This window comes from Sus scrofa, chromosome 8 (genome assembly GCF_000003025.6).
Source record: "Sus scrofa isolate TJ Tabasco breed Duroc chromosome 8, Sscrofa11.1, whole genome shotgun sequence".
NCBI classification, from domain to species: domain Eukaryota; kingdom Metazoa; phylum Chordata; class Mammalia; order Artiodactyla; family Suidae; genus Sus; species Sus scrofa.
Window position 1 is genome coordinate 95,947,713 of NC_010450.4, and position 15,621 is coordinate 95,963,333.

Genomic DNA, 15,621 nt, shown 5'->3' on the forward strand with positions numbered 1-15,621 from the left:
TCCTTTAGCAGATACTAATTGTGTGCTCAGTGTGTTCTAGGTACTAAGATAGAGTCTGGAGTCAAACTGCCAAACAGTAAGATAGAAGCTGCAGGAAGAAGACACCTTGGGGTAATTAGGTAGAAAACCCAAGGGAAGCTTTAAAAGGAAAAAGACTAGCGGTATACTTTAAAGATAACTGGAATCATAGCACTTGTTTCCAAAAGTTGAAAACTATTTTGAAAACACTTCATTAAAATTCAACCAGTAAAAATCTTGTAACAATCCCCCCCAAACAATCAAACAAAAAAAACACACCACAAACCCCTAAAACTACAGTTTGTATTGACCTTGACCCTACAGGCCAAATAATTCAAGTACAAAGGTAAAATTCCAATTTCAGATATTCAATTATTCACTGCAGAGACCACCTCATCATTTATACCCAGAAAGTACTGCTTGCTCTCACCCAAACTAATATCAACTTGTAGTGTAAATGTAGAGTTAAGTGTATGACTATTGCTTGGTGCCAAGCTAAATCACCCTATGATAGTATATGTTTCAATTGTAGGGGAAGATACAAGTAAGACCTTGAGAAGTGAGAGATTCATGGAAAGATACACACACTGACCTGCAAAAAAGAGCTGCAGCTAGCACTCTCAGTTTCTCCTTCCAACAAGTTTTTGTGTTAATTCATAGCAACTGAAAACGAAATCAAGTACAATCTTTATTCAATGCTAAATTAAACTTTCTATAGTTATTAGATAAACCTCCCTGTTTACAACCAGTCTTTAGAGGAAGGGACCATCTCATTCCCTTAATAGCGAGTATAGAGAAAACCTGTAACAGGACTTCAAATACCTAAGTGGATACCACTGGATGCATTTGAAAAACGTCTTAATACATTCTGCCAGCATTACTTTGTTTATAGAGCATAACGAGTACAAGACAACAAAAGCTTCTTAATCTGTTAAAGAGAAAGCTAAATCGAGCTGTATCTATGGTCTGCTCATAAACTTAACCCATAAACACACATATTTGATTAAAAAGCACTAACTGGTGGCTGGCCTCAAGTTAACATTTTTATTGCTGGCATTGAAATTTCCTCTAATGCTGTTAAAAAAAAAAGACATCTAAATCTAGACACATCTAGACAAAATCAATTTTTAAAAATGGGGATTGTAATCCATTTACAAATGTAAAGTTTTACCTAATTTTTTTCTTGCAAAGAACGTAACTTTTGTTTCTTTTTTTGAGGAAGCAAAGTTATCGCTAAAGAAATAACTGCTGAATTTGCAGGATCTTTGTAGTACTTCTACCTACCTCCCTTATTGCTCACGGTTAACTATTTAAACAACAGCTGTGTCAGTTCTCCAAACACCCACGTACCTAGCTTCTGAAGATAACAAATTCATACTCATAAATCCTCCAGAAGGACAGGTTTGGAAGCAGACTCTGAAGTCTGGGTTCCGCCCCCAGACGCAGAAACTAAGCGTTTTTCACCACCCCTTTGGCCAGCGGGTTCTCCCAGTAACAAAAATACTGTGGTACTTAAACTATATATTTAATTCCCTACCTACGTTTAAATTTGGGAGGGGCGGGCGTTCTTTTAAAAAAGAACACAGGCCCCACAGCGCGCTCGCCGCTTCACAGGTGGCTCAGCCCGCTGTCATCCAGGTTCCTACAGCTCCGCCCATCGCTTGACTGATAGCCAATAGCGTGAGAGAACTCCAGGAAGCGTGGTGACGTAAGCGCTGACGCACGCGTAAAGACGCAGGCGGCGTCACCGTCTCCAAGGAGCGGTCTGGGGCACCGGTTTCAAAGTCGCTGGGCGGGCCCAGTCGATTTCCGATACTGGTCCCGGGATTCCTGGACGCTTTGGAGTAGCTCCTGGCTCCACCGAGGACGCCGCCACACGGCTGCCCGCTGGCTACCTCGGCGCTCTCCTGAGTGGCCCGACACGACCTGGAGTGACCCGCGGACGCCTGTATTCACACGCGTCCCTGTTCCCCACTGGCTGGGATTCGGGTGAACGTGGAAGGGAACTAATTTAGCGGGTCTCCAGCAAACCTGAAATCTTTAGTGCCTCATTTGAGCGAGGGACTCGCCTGAGAGTCTGAAGAAGGAAGGCGCGGCGGGGCTGTTGATGCCGCGTGAGTAGGATTCGGATTACAGCACTCGAGTGCTAGACAACCTCGGAGGCATTGCTTTGGTTTTGTTTTCCCCGTACAGCCTGCTTTGTGTCTTTTTGAGAAAAGTAAAAGTGGTGAAAGCTCCAAGCTAAAATTGTATCTACATGGCCACTGAAATCAAGTTTCTGCGAGATCAAAGTAAGCTCCACATTCCTTTTTTGAGAATTCTTATATGTAATGTTTAATGTCGTCATCGTTGAGTAATGTTTTCTACATGCCTGATGGATGCATGGAAATTTGTAAAAACTTTAAGAAATTAGCTGCAGAAAGAGCTTGGTGGTATATATGAGGATGGATATATACTTCTGCAAAACGTTTGGTAAATACTTAAAGGTTCCTTAGCCTTAAGTAGGACTCCACTACACGCTTGTTTGTTATGCTTCTCGCGTGCTCTGGGGAAATTAGAGGGTTGATGGCCAGGAAGAGTGTCCAAGTCTGCAGTTAGAACCTAAGGGAAAGCTGTGGCCATTTGTTCAAAAGATGTTTATTGAGCGCCTCCTGTTTTTATTATATGCCAGAAGCTATACAAGCATAGCAACTACAAAGATGAGGGCTGTTCTACCCTCCAAGAATATGAGGAGGGAAATACATAAATTCCATAAATACAATGAAGTGACAGCAATTGCCAATTCTTTTGCCTCGGTTTCCTCACAGGATTGTTGGAATGATTAAATGATTGTTAAAATATGTAAAGGATTTAGAGTAATTTCTGACAGTGCTAAACAAACATTAACTGTTGTTACAGGGTTATAATTTACTGTGGTCAAGGAAGGTGCTATTTAGCTGAAACTTGAAGTATTAATATGAATGTACTCAATAAAGAACTGTAGGAAAATTAAACAGTATCTGCAACGTTGAAGGGACTAGAACATGCTTTGTTAAAAACTTTAAAAAGGTTGGTTTGAATGGAATATGTTGTATATGGGGAAATGGAAGTGGAGCTGAAAGGGACAAATTCGAAGGGCCTTATTTGCTGTTTTTTGTTTGTTTTTAGGACCACTGCACAGAGTATAGGTATTATAGACCAGTGGTTAAGAACTCAGCCTCAGGATTCAGTCTGAGCTCATATTTTAGCTCTCTTTCTAGGTTTTTGACCTTGGACAAGTTATTTAGCTTCTCTGTGCCTCAGTTTGCTCATTTGTCAAATGGGTATAATAGCACAATAACCCTGATGGGGTCGACATGGCAATTAAATGAGATGATGCAAATAAAACACTTAGCATGATATCTAGGATATATTAAGTGCACAGTTTTTATCATCTAAATCGTTAATAACACTATAATGATACTATAACATTAACATTATTTCTCAGATGTGAAGTGGAAATATCCCATATGAAGGACTAGCTGGCCACCATTGAGTATTGTAGGGTAAGATTGGGTGGTGAAGAGTTTGATTTGGGTGGAAAGAGTACCTCAGGCACTCAAACTAAGAGATTTGGAGGAATATACCAGCCAGAATTTTTAAATAAAACTTAAGTTCAAATACCAGAGAGAACTGTAGAAGCATAGTAAATTACTTCTTGAAAATTGAGTTGTAGTTCACCAGAATACAAGTGAGTAGAAGAAGGAAATCCTCAGATGGAATGGCAGAAGCAAAGGCTTGGACACTTTAAATAACTGCTTATTCAGGAAGTTGGGGCATGGAATGATAGAGTTTACATGAAGAAATGAAATTTGAGTGTTGACGTCTATGAATCTCCCCTTTTCTTTTAATTGGACCTCACATGGCAGTCGTAGCTGGTGAGTGACCCTATTAGTTGACCAACTCTGGTAAATATAGGAAGCTTGCCCTTTTCCCACCTACCTCTTACTATTTCTACATTGATTTCTATTGATTTTGAGCTTCCTTTTACTTGTTGTAGCATATTACACCCTTCTTCCACCTCCCTCTGAGAAGAAAGATCTGATAGTCCTTAGGGACCTGTTCAAGGAGAAACTCATATATCAAGTTAAGGAATGAAGAATTCATTCTTGTAGTGGGGTATGAGCAGTGGGCATATTTTTCATTTCTTTTCATTCTCTTAAGAGGGTCTTTCACAGAGCTGAAGTTTACAGGTTTTGGTTTTTTTTTAATGGCCACACCTGCGGCATTTGAAAGTTCCTGGGCCAGGCATTGAATCTGAGCTGCAGCTGCAACCTATGCTGCAGCGCAGCAGCCTCAGATCTTCACCCACTGTGCTGGGCCAGGGATTGAACATGTGCTTCCACAGCTACTGGAATTGCTGCACTCGGATTCTTAAACTACTGCACAACTGTTGAAACAGCCAAAGTTTTCACTTTTGATGAAGTTCAATTCATTAGTTTGTTATTTTATGGACATGTCATATCTAGAAATCTTTGCCTTAACCAAGGCTGCAAGGATTTTCTATATAGTCCTCTAGAATTTTTGTAGTTTCAGGTTTTACATTTAAATCTGTGATCCATTTTGACCTAAATTTTGTACAAGGTATAAGGTAAGTGTCAAGGTTCACTTTTTTTGTGTGTTTGGATGCCCAGTTGAAAAGGTTATCTTTTCTCCATTAAATTACCTTTGCATTATTTGTTAAAAATCAATTGTACTTAATTTGTGTAGATCCATTTTTCTTTTATTCTTTTCCATTGATCTATCTGGAAACCAATATCCTAGTGTCGATTATTACAGTTTTTTAGTAAGATAGCGTTAGCTTTTCAGATTTTTTCTTTTTCACAGTTGTTTTGACTATCATAGGTCTTTTGCATGTCTATATAAATTTTAGAAACAGCTTGTCAGTTTCTACAGAAAAGATTCTGGAATTTTGATAGGTATTGTGTTGAATCTCTTGATCAGTTTGTATAGAATTCATTTAATGATATTGAGTACTCTGACTAATGAGAAAATATTTCTCTTATTTTTTTCTAAGCAGTATGTTATAGTTTTTAGTACATAGGTTTTGCACATTTTTTGTCAGATTTTTCCCTGTGTATTGTTGTTGATACAATTGTAAATGGTATTATTCTTTTAATTTCTGATTTACCATTATAAGTATATAGATATACTTTGTGTGTGTATGTGTATTTGACCCTGCAGTATATCTAAACTCACTGATTAGTTCTAGTAGGTTTTATTTTCTACATTGACAATATTTTTACCTGTAAAGACAGTTTTACTTCTTCAGTTCCACTTTGTATGCTTTTCATTTCATTTTCTTGCCTTATTGTACTAGCTAGAACCTGAAGTAGAGTGTTGAACATAAATGGTTGGAATGGACATCCTTATGTTGTTCCTGATTTTAGGAAGAAAGCATCTGTTTTTCAAAATTAAATATGCTAGCTCTAGTTTTTCATAGCATTCTTATTAGGTTGAGGACGCTCCTTTCTGTCCCTAGTTTTCCGAAAGTTTTTATCAGAATGGATGTTGGATTTTTTTTTCCCAAATGCTTGTTCTACATTTATTGAGATGATCAGATTTTTGTTTGTTTGTTTTGTTTTTAGTTTTTTAATAGAGCGATTTACATTGTTTACTTTTCTTTTCTTTTTTTTTTTTTTGCCATTTCTTGGGCCGATCCCGCGGCATATGGAGGTTCCCAGGCTAGGGGTCAAACCGGAGCTGTAGCCGCCGGCCTACGCCAGAGCCACAGCAACGCAGGATCCGAGCCACGTCTGCGACCTATACCACAGCTCACGGCAACGCCGGATAGTTAACCCACTGAGCAAGGACAGGGACCGAACCCGCAATCTCATGGTTCCTAGTCAGATTCGTTAACCACTGCGCCACGACAGGAACTCCTACATTGTTTACTTTTCAAGTGTTAAACCTGTTTACCTTTTAGGATAAACTCCTCTTGGTCATAATGTATTATCTTTTTTATACTTTGTTGAACTTGATCTTTTAAAAGTTTATTTAAAATTTTAATGTCTCTGCTCATAAAACCTTTGAATAAAATTTTTCTAATGTCTTTTTCTGGGTTTGGTGTCAGGTAATGCCGGCCTCATAGAATTACTTGGAAAATATTTTGTCCTCTTCTGTTTTCTAGATGTTTGGGTAGAATGGTATTACTTCTTCCTTAAATGGTTGGTAGAATTTACCAGTAAAGCCACTTGGACCTAGATTTTTTTTTGTGGAAATATTTTAAACCATAAATTCAATTTCTCTACTAAGGAGTTACTCAGTATTCTGTTGTTTACACAAGACAGACCTTTCACAGATCTTGTGTATAGAGTTCTCTCTGTGCTGCTTTCTCTCCTAGTCTTTGTCCTGTCAATTCTAGTTTACTTGGTTTCCACTGAATCTAAGCTTCATCTCCATAACTAAGAGGGTCTCTTGATCTCTGCCTACATTTTCCCTCCCTGTACCATGGCCCGAAGTGTCACTCAAGTCATTAAGCTGAGGCCATCATAAATCTCACTTCATTACCAGTGTCTGATGTCTCATGTCTTGGGTGTCTTGCAAACCACTGTTTCATTTATTTGTTTTTTAGTCATGTTAGATGGGAAAGCAGACCATGTTGCTTTATCTTGAACATAAGCAGAAGTCCTATTCAATTTGCCCTACTTTTGAAATCTTAAACATAAATATCTTACTCCTACTTTGACTTCATTAAGACCTCTGTCCTTTGAACCCTTCATTTTTTTCCATTTCCTTAACTCCTTCCCAACTTATTTTATTTTTATATTTATTTATTTATTTATTTCTGTCTTTTTGTCTTTTCAGGACTCCACCTGCAGCATATGGAGGTTTCCAGGCTAGGGTCGAATTGGAGCTGCAGTTGCTGGCCTATGTCACATCAGCGCGGGATCTGCGACATATACCACAACTCATGCCGGATCCTTAACCCACTGAGCAAGGCCAGGGATCAAACCCACATCCTCATGAATACTAATTGGGTTCATTAACCTCTGAGCCATGATGGGAACTCCCCAACTTATTTTTATTATGTAAGAAGGCTGTCACAGACTGTAACAGTTGTCCAGTGGTTCATCTGCTCTCTTCAGCAATCTTTATATGACTATGCATCTGCTTTTCTGTAGCACATGCTTGGTAACACCTTATCCCTCTTTTGCCTTTACAGTTCTCATACTCATTTGTTCAGTAACCATAGATAAAAAATCTCCTGGATAAGTACCACTACAATTTCAAGGTTAACTCATAACTAGTGAATGACTGAGCTGGGATTTGAGTGCAGGCTGTATAGTTCCAGTGTTTGTGTTCTTAAATATTGCCTGATAAAGACACTTGAATGGGGGGAGTTCCCGTCGTGGCGCAGTGGTTAACGAATCCGACTAGAACATGAGTTGCGGGTTCGGTCCTGCCTTGCTCAGTGGGTTAACGATCCGGCGTTGCCGTGAGCTGTGGTGTAGGTTGCAGACGCGGCTCGGATCCGCGTGCTGTGGTCTAGCGTAGGCTGGCAGCTACAGCTCGATTCGACCTAGCTGGAACCTCATATGCGAGAAGGCCAAAGAAATAGCAAAGACAAAAAAAAAAAAAAAAAAAAAAGACACTTGAATGGAAAGAAAAATATAGGCCCGTTTCACTTATGCACATAGAGGCTAAAATTCTAAGTAAAATTTTAATAAATTGAATCCAGCAATGAATATAGGTGTGTGTATGGATGGATGTATGTGAGCACATGTGTGTGCGTGTATGTATACATATACATACTATCATCTTTTTACGTATACTATTTTTATACATACATATACATGCTATCATCTTTCTATGTAACCAAAAGCTGATTACCATTCAGAATCTTAAAAGATCTTTTGCAAATAAAAATACATTCACACTAATAGAAAAATGGCTAAAGAATATCACAGGCCATTTACAAAAATTAAACCCGAAGCGCTACTGAAAACATGAAAAGATGTTTATCTCATCAGTAATGCAGAAAATGCAAACTAAATAAAGAGATAAGTACTTGATGAAGAAAATAGTAGATTTAAATTAGAGCAAAATATTCCCCAGATTAAAGTCAGTCTCTGAAAAATTGTATTTCCCTCATTAATCCACAATTGACTTAACATATTTTAATTACTGAGAACTCAGAAAACTCTATCAGGAAAACTAAAGTAGTTTGTATTGAATTATTATATCTCTAGTCATATCTCCAACCTCCTTTTGAGACTCAGAAGAGTAATAAGCAGAAACTAGATGCTAGTTTTAGTGCTATGTGTCAAGTAACTCACAGTCTTGAGGGTAATAATTAAAAAGAGGATAATTCTTTTTTAATTCAGTAAAAAGTTGAAAATCATTTAAATTATTACTTTACAATTACTTATTCTTCTATCAGAATCACGTGTATCTGCCATATTTCTCCATTAAATTATGTGTACTTTCAAGGAAGAAACTATAATGTGTATGTATTTTGTGGTGTACTTTATATATATATATACACACACACACACACACACACACATGCATATACTTTATATAGTTTAATATAAATGTACATATATATGTATATTTGCTTATGTATAACATTTAGAAAAGTAGAGGAAACAAATACAAAGCTAAGAGAATTATTACAAAGCTCAAAACGCATATAACTACAACCTAGGTCAAAAATAGAACATGACTAGAACCCCAGAAGCCCTCTTGAAATCATAACCTCTTCCTCCTCCCCCAAAATAATCAAAGATAACTAATATCTTTAATTTTACACTGTAGTTTAGTTTTGCTTGTGTTTGAAATTTATGTAAATGGAATAATAAACTGCATATCCTTCTGTGTGGCTTCTTTCATTCAATAGTACATTTTTGAGATTTATTCATATTCTTGTATGGGATGTAGTATGGTTATTTTCATCACTGTAGAACATGCTAGTTTATAAATTTACCACTTTTATCCATTCTTGTTTTGTACATATTTGCAGTTTCCAGCTTGTGGACCATTGAGAATAATGCTGTTATCAACATTTTTTTGTTACAGCCCTGGGAGCTCAAATGCATACACTTTGGTTGTGTGTATTCCTAGGAATTAGGTGTTCTTAAAGTTGTACTAATTTACACTCCCATCCACAGTGTATGGGAGTTTTCTTTATTCCACATTGTCATCAAAAATTTTTTTAATCATAGCCCTTTGCTTTATTGTAATTTTAATTAGTATTTTCTGATATTTAATGAGGTTGAAAAGCTTTTCTGTATTTATTGACCACTAGAGTACCTTTTTGCGAAGTACTCATTCAAGTCTATATACCACTTTGCTTAAAGGGTTGTCTGTCTTTTAATTGATAGAAGCTGTTTGTATAGACTAGAAAAAAGCCCTTTGCCAGTTATAGGTGTTGGAAATATCTTCTCCATGTTTGTGGCTTGCATTTTTACTCTCTTAATCTCTTTTTGATAAACAGAAGTTCTTAATTTTAATGTGGCCCTGTGTATCATTTTTTTTTTCTTTTACGGTTAGTACTTTTGTGTTTTAATTAAAAAAAAATCATTCCCTCTTCTAAGGATGTAAGTATATTCTTTTTTGTTCTCTTTTAAAATTTAATTTTTTGGCATTTATGATTGGATCTTCATTCACGTAATATTGATTTTTATGAATGACATTATGTTCTCTTACATAAGCATATCCATTTACCTAGAACCATGTACGGAGAGATTCTCCTTCTCCCCTCACTGCTTTGGAGTGCCCCTTTGATCACAGTTCAGGTGTTTATATATACATGACTGTATTTCTGGATCGTGGATTCTCTTCCATTGGTCATTTTTTTTTTTTAATCCTTATGCACACAATCTAAATGCCTATACTTTAAAACATATCATGATATCTGGTGAAATAAATATTCCCACTTGATCTTCTTTTACAAAAATATTAGCAATTCTCTTTGAATTTTGAACCGTATTTTATTTTTTTTAACAATCCTCTAAAATTATAAAATTTGCCTTTATCAGAAGAATTAGGGACAAAACACAGAGGAGTTCCACTACTGTTAGTTCTTGATCAACAAAATTCTGAAAATATATTTTTTTCAATAATAATAAAACTTTAAAAATTTAATCATCTTGTATTTCTTTTTTTCTTTTTTTTTCCCACTGTACAGCATGGGGATCAAGTTACTCTTACATGTATACATTTTTTTCCCCACCCTTTCTTCTGTTGCAATATGAGTATCTAGACATAGATACTCAGCAGGATCTCCTTGTAAAATCTATTCTAAGTTGTATCTGATAACCCCAAGCTCCTGATCCCTCCCACTCCCTCCCGCTCCCATCAGGCAGCACAAGTCTATTCCCCAAGTCCATGATTTTCTTTTCTGAGGAGATGTTCATTGTGCTGGATATTAGATTCCAGTTATAAGTGATATCATATGGTATTTGTCTTTGTCTTTCTGACTCATTTCACTCAGTATGAGAGTCTCTAATTCCATCCATGTTGCTGCAAATGGCATTATGTCATTCTTTTTTATGGCTGAGTAATATTCCATTGTGTATATATACATCACATCTTCCGAATCCAATCATCTGTCGATGGACATTTGGGTTGTTTCCATGTCCTGGCTATTGTGAATAGTGCTGCAATGAACATGCGGGTGCATGTGTCTCTTTTAAGTAGAGTTTTGTCTGGATAGATGCCCAAGAGTGGGATTTTGGGGTCAAATGAAAGTTCTATGTATAGATTTCTGAGGTATCTCCAAACTGTTCTTCATAGTGGCTGTACCAGTTGACATTCCCACCACAGTGCAGGAGGGTTCCCTTTTCTCCACAGCCCCTTCAGCACTTGTTCTTTGTGGGATGTTGTTATATCAGGGATGTTGACCATTTTTTCATGTGTTTGCTGGCCATCTGTATCTCTTCCTTGGAGAACAGTCTATTGGGGTCTTCTGCCCATTTTTCCATTGGGTTATTGGCTTTTTTGCTGTTGAGTTGTACAAGTTGTTTGTATACTTTAGAGATGAAGCCCTTGTCGGTTGCATCACTTGAAACTATTTTCTCCCATTCTGTAAGTTGTCTTTTTGTTTTCTTTTGGGTTTCCTTTGCTGTGCAAAAGCTTGTCAGTTTGATTAGGTCCCATTGGTTTATTTTTGCTCTTATTTGGGAGAGTTGCTTTGGGAGACTGACCTGAGAAAACATTTGTAAGGTTGATGTCAGAGAGTGTTTTGCCTATGTTCTCTTCTAGGAGTTTGATGGTGTCCTGTCTTATATTTAAGTCTTTCAGCCATTTTGAGTTTCTTTTGGTGCATGGTGTTGAGGGCATGTTCTAATTTCATTGCTTTGCATGCAGCTGTCCAGGTTTCCCACCAATACTTAATGAATAGACTTTCTGTTTCCCATTTTATGTTCTTGCCACCTTTGTCAAAGAGTAATGACCATATAGATGTCTGGGTTTCATTCCAGGTTCTCTGTTCTGTTCCATTGGTCTGTATGTCTGTTTTGATGCCAGTACCACACTGTTTTGATGACTGTGGCTTTGGAATAGTTCTTGAAGTCTGGGAAAGTTATGCCCCTGCTTGGTTTTTGTTCCTCAGGATTGCTTTGGCACTTCTGGGTCTTTTGTGGTTCCATATAAATTTTCGGATTGTTTGTTTAAGTTCTGTGAAAAACGTCATGGGTCAGTTGATAGGGATTGCATTGAATCTGTAGACTGCTTTGGGTAGTATGGCCATTTTTCCAATATTAATTTTTCCAGCCCAGGAGCATGGAATGCCTTTCCGTTTCTTTACATCTTCTTTAATTTCCTTGATTAGTGTTTCATAGTTCTTGGCATATAAGTCCTTACCCCCTTGGTCAGGTGTATTCCGAGGTATTTGATTTTTGGGGGGTGCAATTTTAAAAGGTATTGTATGTTTGTATTCCTTTTCTAATATTTCATTGTTAGTATACAGAAATGCAACTGATTTCTGCGTGTTAATCTTATATCCTGCTACTTTGCTGAATTTGTTGATCAGTTCAAGTCGTTTTGGGGTTGAGTCCTTAGGGTTTTTCTATCTATAGTATTATCATGTCATCTGCATGGAGGGACAGTTTTACCTCTTCTCTTCCAATGTGGTTGCCTTTTATTTCTTTTGTTTGTCTGATTGCTGTAGCTAGGACTTCCAAAACTATGTTGAATAAGAGTGGTGAGAGTGGGCATCCTTGTCTTGTTCCAGATTTTAGTAGGAATTCTTTCAGCTTTTCTCCATTGAGTATTATATTTGCTGTGGGTTTGTCCTAACAACTTTTCCTCTGTTGAGGTATGTCCCCTCTATACCCACTTTGGTAAGAGTTTTGGTCATGAATGGATGTTGGACTTTGTCACATGCTTTTTCTGCATCTATTGAGATGATTATGTGGTTTTTGACTTTTCTTTTGTTAATGTGGTGTATGATGTTGATTGATTTGGGTGTGTTGAATGATCCTTGTGCAGCTGGGATGAATCCCACCTGGTTGTGGTGTATGATCTTTTTATATGTTGTAGGATTTGGTTGGCTAAAATTTTGTTGAGAATTTTTGCATATATATTCACCAAAGATATTGGCCTCCAGTTTTCTTTTTTGGTGATGTCTTTGCCTGGTTTTGGAATTAAGGTGATGCTGGTGTCATAGAATGTCTTTAAGAGTGTTCCTTCTTCACCCTTTGGAAAAAGTTTTAGGAAAATGAGTATAAGTTCCTCTCTCTATGCTTGGTGGGATTTGCCTGTGAAGCCATCTGGTCCTGGACTTTTATTTGCAGTGAGTGTTTTTATGCCATATTCAATTTCATTTCTAGTGATTGTCTGTTCAATTGATCTGTTTCTTCTTGATTCAGTTTTGGCAGGCTATAAGTCTCTAGAAAGTTGTCCATTTCTTCTAGGTTGTCAAATTAGTTGGCATACAGTTGTTCTTAGTATTTTCTCATCATTTTTTGTATTTTTGCGATATCTGTTGTGAATTCTTTTTTTATTTCTTTGTTTATTTGGGTTTTTTTCTCCTCTTCTTGGTTAGTCTAGCCAGAGGTTTGTCAATTTTGTTCGCCTTTTCAAAGCACCAGCTCTTGGTTTGATTGATTTCTTTCTATTGTTTTTTGAATCTCTGTTTTATTGATTTCCTTTCTGATCTTTAAGATTTGCTTCCTTCTTCTGACTTTAGGTAGGCTTTGTTTGTTATTCTTTTTCTAATTGATTTAGGCAGTCGGTTAAGTTGTTGGTTTGAGATTTTTCTTCTTTTTTGAGGAAAGCCTGTATTGATAGGAACTTTCCTCTGAGCACTGCTTTACAGCATCTCATAGATTTTGAGTGGTTGTGTCTTCATTATCATTTGTCTTGAGGTATTTTTAAATTTCCTTCTTGATTTCCTCATTGGCCCATGGGTTTTTTTAGTAGCATGTTGTTTAGTCTCCATGTAGGAAGTTTTTTCTCATTACTTTTCCTGTGGTTAATTTCTAGTTTCATGCCATTGTGGTCAGAGAAGATATTTGAAATAATTTCTATACTCTTAAATTGGTTGAGGTTAGCTTTTTGCCCCAGTATGTGATCAATTCTTAAGAATGTTCCATGTGCACTTGAGAAAAATGTATATTCTGATTTTTTTGGATGTCATGTCTTGAAAATGTCGATTGAGTTTAACTTTTCTGTTGTGTCATTTAAGATCTCTGTTGCCTTATTGATTTTTTCTGTCTAGAGGGTTTATCCATTGATGTGAGTGGGGTGTTAAAGTCTTCTACTATGATTATATTCTCATCAATTTCTCCTCTTATGTCTGTTAGTATTTGTTGTAGCTATTTCGTTGCTTCTATATTAGAGGCATATATATTCACAATTATAATATCCTCTTCTTGAATGTATCCTTTTACCATTAAATAGTGTCCTTCTATGTCTTTCTTTATGGCCTTCATTTTAAAGTTTACTTTGTCTGATATGAGTATTGAAACTCCTGCTTTCCTGTCTTGTCCGTTGGCATGAAATGCCTTTTCCTATCCCCTCACTTTCAATCTATATGTATTCTTTGCCCTAAGGCAAGTCTCTTGCTGATAGAAGATTGTAGGTTTTTGCTTTTTTATCCAGTCTGCCACTCTGTCTTTTGATTGGAGCATTCAGTCCATTGACATTTAAGCTAAATATTGATGGGTATGTCTTTATTACCATTTTGAACCTTGTTTTCCAGGTGATTCTATGTTCTCCTTTCTTCCTTTCTTTTTTTAGGTGGATGATTTCCATTTATTTTATGCTTGAGTACTTTTCTTTTTAGTGTTGTAACTGTAATGTTTGGTTTTGATTTGTGGTTGCCCTGTTTTTTCAGTATATTACCCTTTCCTGTATCTGCTTGCTTTAGCTTGATAGTTGTATAGGCTCAAACACATTAATTAAAAAAAAAAAGGGAATCTATATTTTTTACTTTGCTTACACTCATACTATGATTTTGAAGTCCATTTTTTAACATTTTCATATTTGTCCTTTTGCTGTTCTTCGTGTTTATCATCGCTTTTATAGTGGGTTTTTTCCCCCCACCCTCTTTTAGATCTGTATGCTGGCTTATTGAAGTGACTGCTTTCCAATTGTGGTTTCTTCTATCCTATTTCTTCTTACTTCTTTTTTTATTTATAGAAGACCTTTTAGTATTTCTTTTAGAATGGGTTTAATATTGCTGTACTCTTTTAGCTTTTGTTTGTTGCAGAAATTCTTATTTCTCCTCTTTTAAATGATATTCTTGCTGGATAGAGTGTTCTAGGCTGCAAATTTTTCCCTTTAAGAACTTTAAATATATCTTGCCACTACCTTCTGGCCTATAGTGTTTCTGTAGAGAAATCATCTGATAGCCTTATGGGGGTTCTCTTATAATTAATGCTTTGTTTTTCTCTTGCTGCCTTTAGAATCCTTTCTTTAATTTTTGCCATGTTTATTATACTATGTCTTGGTGTGGTCTTATTTGAGTTCAACTTGTTTTTGGCCCTCTATGCTTGCTGTATCTTGATAGCAGTTTCCCTTAGATTCAGAAAGTTTTCAGACATATTTCTTCAAATATATTTTCAATTCCCGTTTCTTTTTCTTCTCCTTCTGGAATTCCTATTATGCATAGATTGGCCCACTTTATATTATCCCATAGATCTCTTTTATTGCTTTTGTATTTTTTCATTTGGTTTTCTGTCTGCTGTCCTGATCAGGTGATTTCCATGATTCTATCTTCCAAGTCACTAACTCCTTTCTCTGCATTAATCATTCTGCTCTTTAGTGCTTTTAGCTCAGTTTGCATCTCTGCAAATGAATTTTCTAATTTTTCTATGTTCCTCCTTCTATTTTCTAGTTCCTTTCTAAAGGAATTTGCATTACTGTTCATATCCACTCTTAATTCCTTGATATGCGGCCTTAATTCCTTCAGTATTTTCACTATCTCCCTTTTGAACTCAATGTCTGTCAGACTGCAGAGGTCTGTTTCATTGTTTGCTGGTTCATGTGAATTCTGTTCCTTTACTGGGAATGGTTTTGAGTTTCTTCATCTTGCTTATGTTTTCCTTTTTCTGTGAGTTTAGGGAAGCCAATCTGTAGTTTTGGAGGCTATATCTATGCAAGAGTACCCCTTTGTATTTTGTGGGGGCTTACCAT

At 36.6% G+C, this 15,621-nt stretch overlaps 2 protein-coding genes across 18 annotated transcripts in view; one reads left to right on the forward strand and one right to left on the reverse strand.

Annotated features, from left to right (window-relative positions):
• The window catches only part of C8H4orf33 (chromosome 8 C4orf33 homolog), an 84,259-nt gene extending 82,573 nt beyond the window's left edge, over nt 1–1,686 (reverse strand). For 3 of the 12 annotated variants that reach the window (XR_002346798.1, XR_002346797.1, XM_021101594.1), the window contains exons 1-2: nt 1,556–1,669; nt 611–681 (exon numbers count right to left, since the gene is read on the reverse strand). The gene's annotated coding sequence lies outside the window, so the exon portion shown is untranslated. Of the gene's footprint in view, nt 1–610; nt 682–1,368 lie in introns of all 12 variants that reach the window. The other 9 variants (XR_002346799.1, XM_021101593.1, XM_021101595.1 and 6 more) reach the window with 5 other exon arrangements.
• Nucleotides 1,748–15,621, forward strand: part of SCLT1 (sodium channel and clathrin linker 1) — a 249,657-nt gene continuing 235,783 nt past the window's right edge. For all 6 annotated transcript variants that reach the window (XR_002346423.1, XM_021100692.1, XM_013989334.2 and 3 more), the window contains exon 1: nt 1,748–2,309. Coding sequence is in view for 4 of the 6 variants with exons in the window: in XM_021100692.1 (XP_020956351.1) it covers nt 2,276–2,309 (34 nt within the window). In the remaining 2 variants the exon portion in view is untranslated. The remainder of the gene's footprint in view (nt 2,310–15,621) is intronic.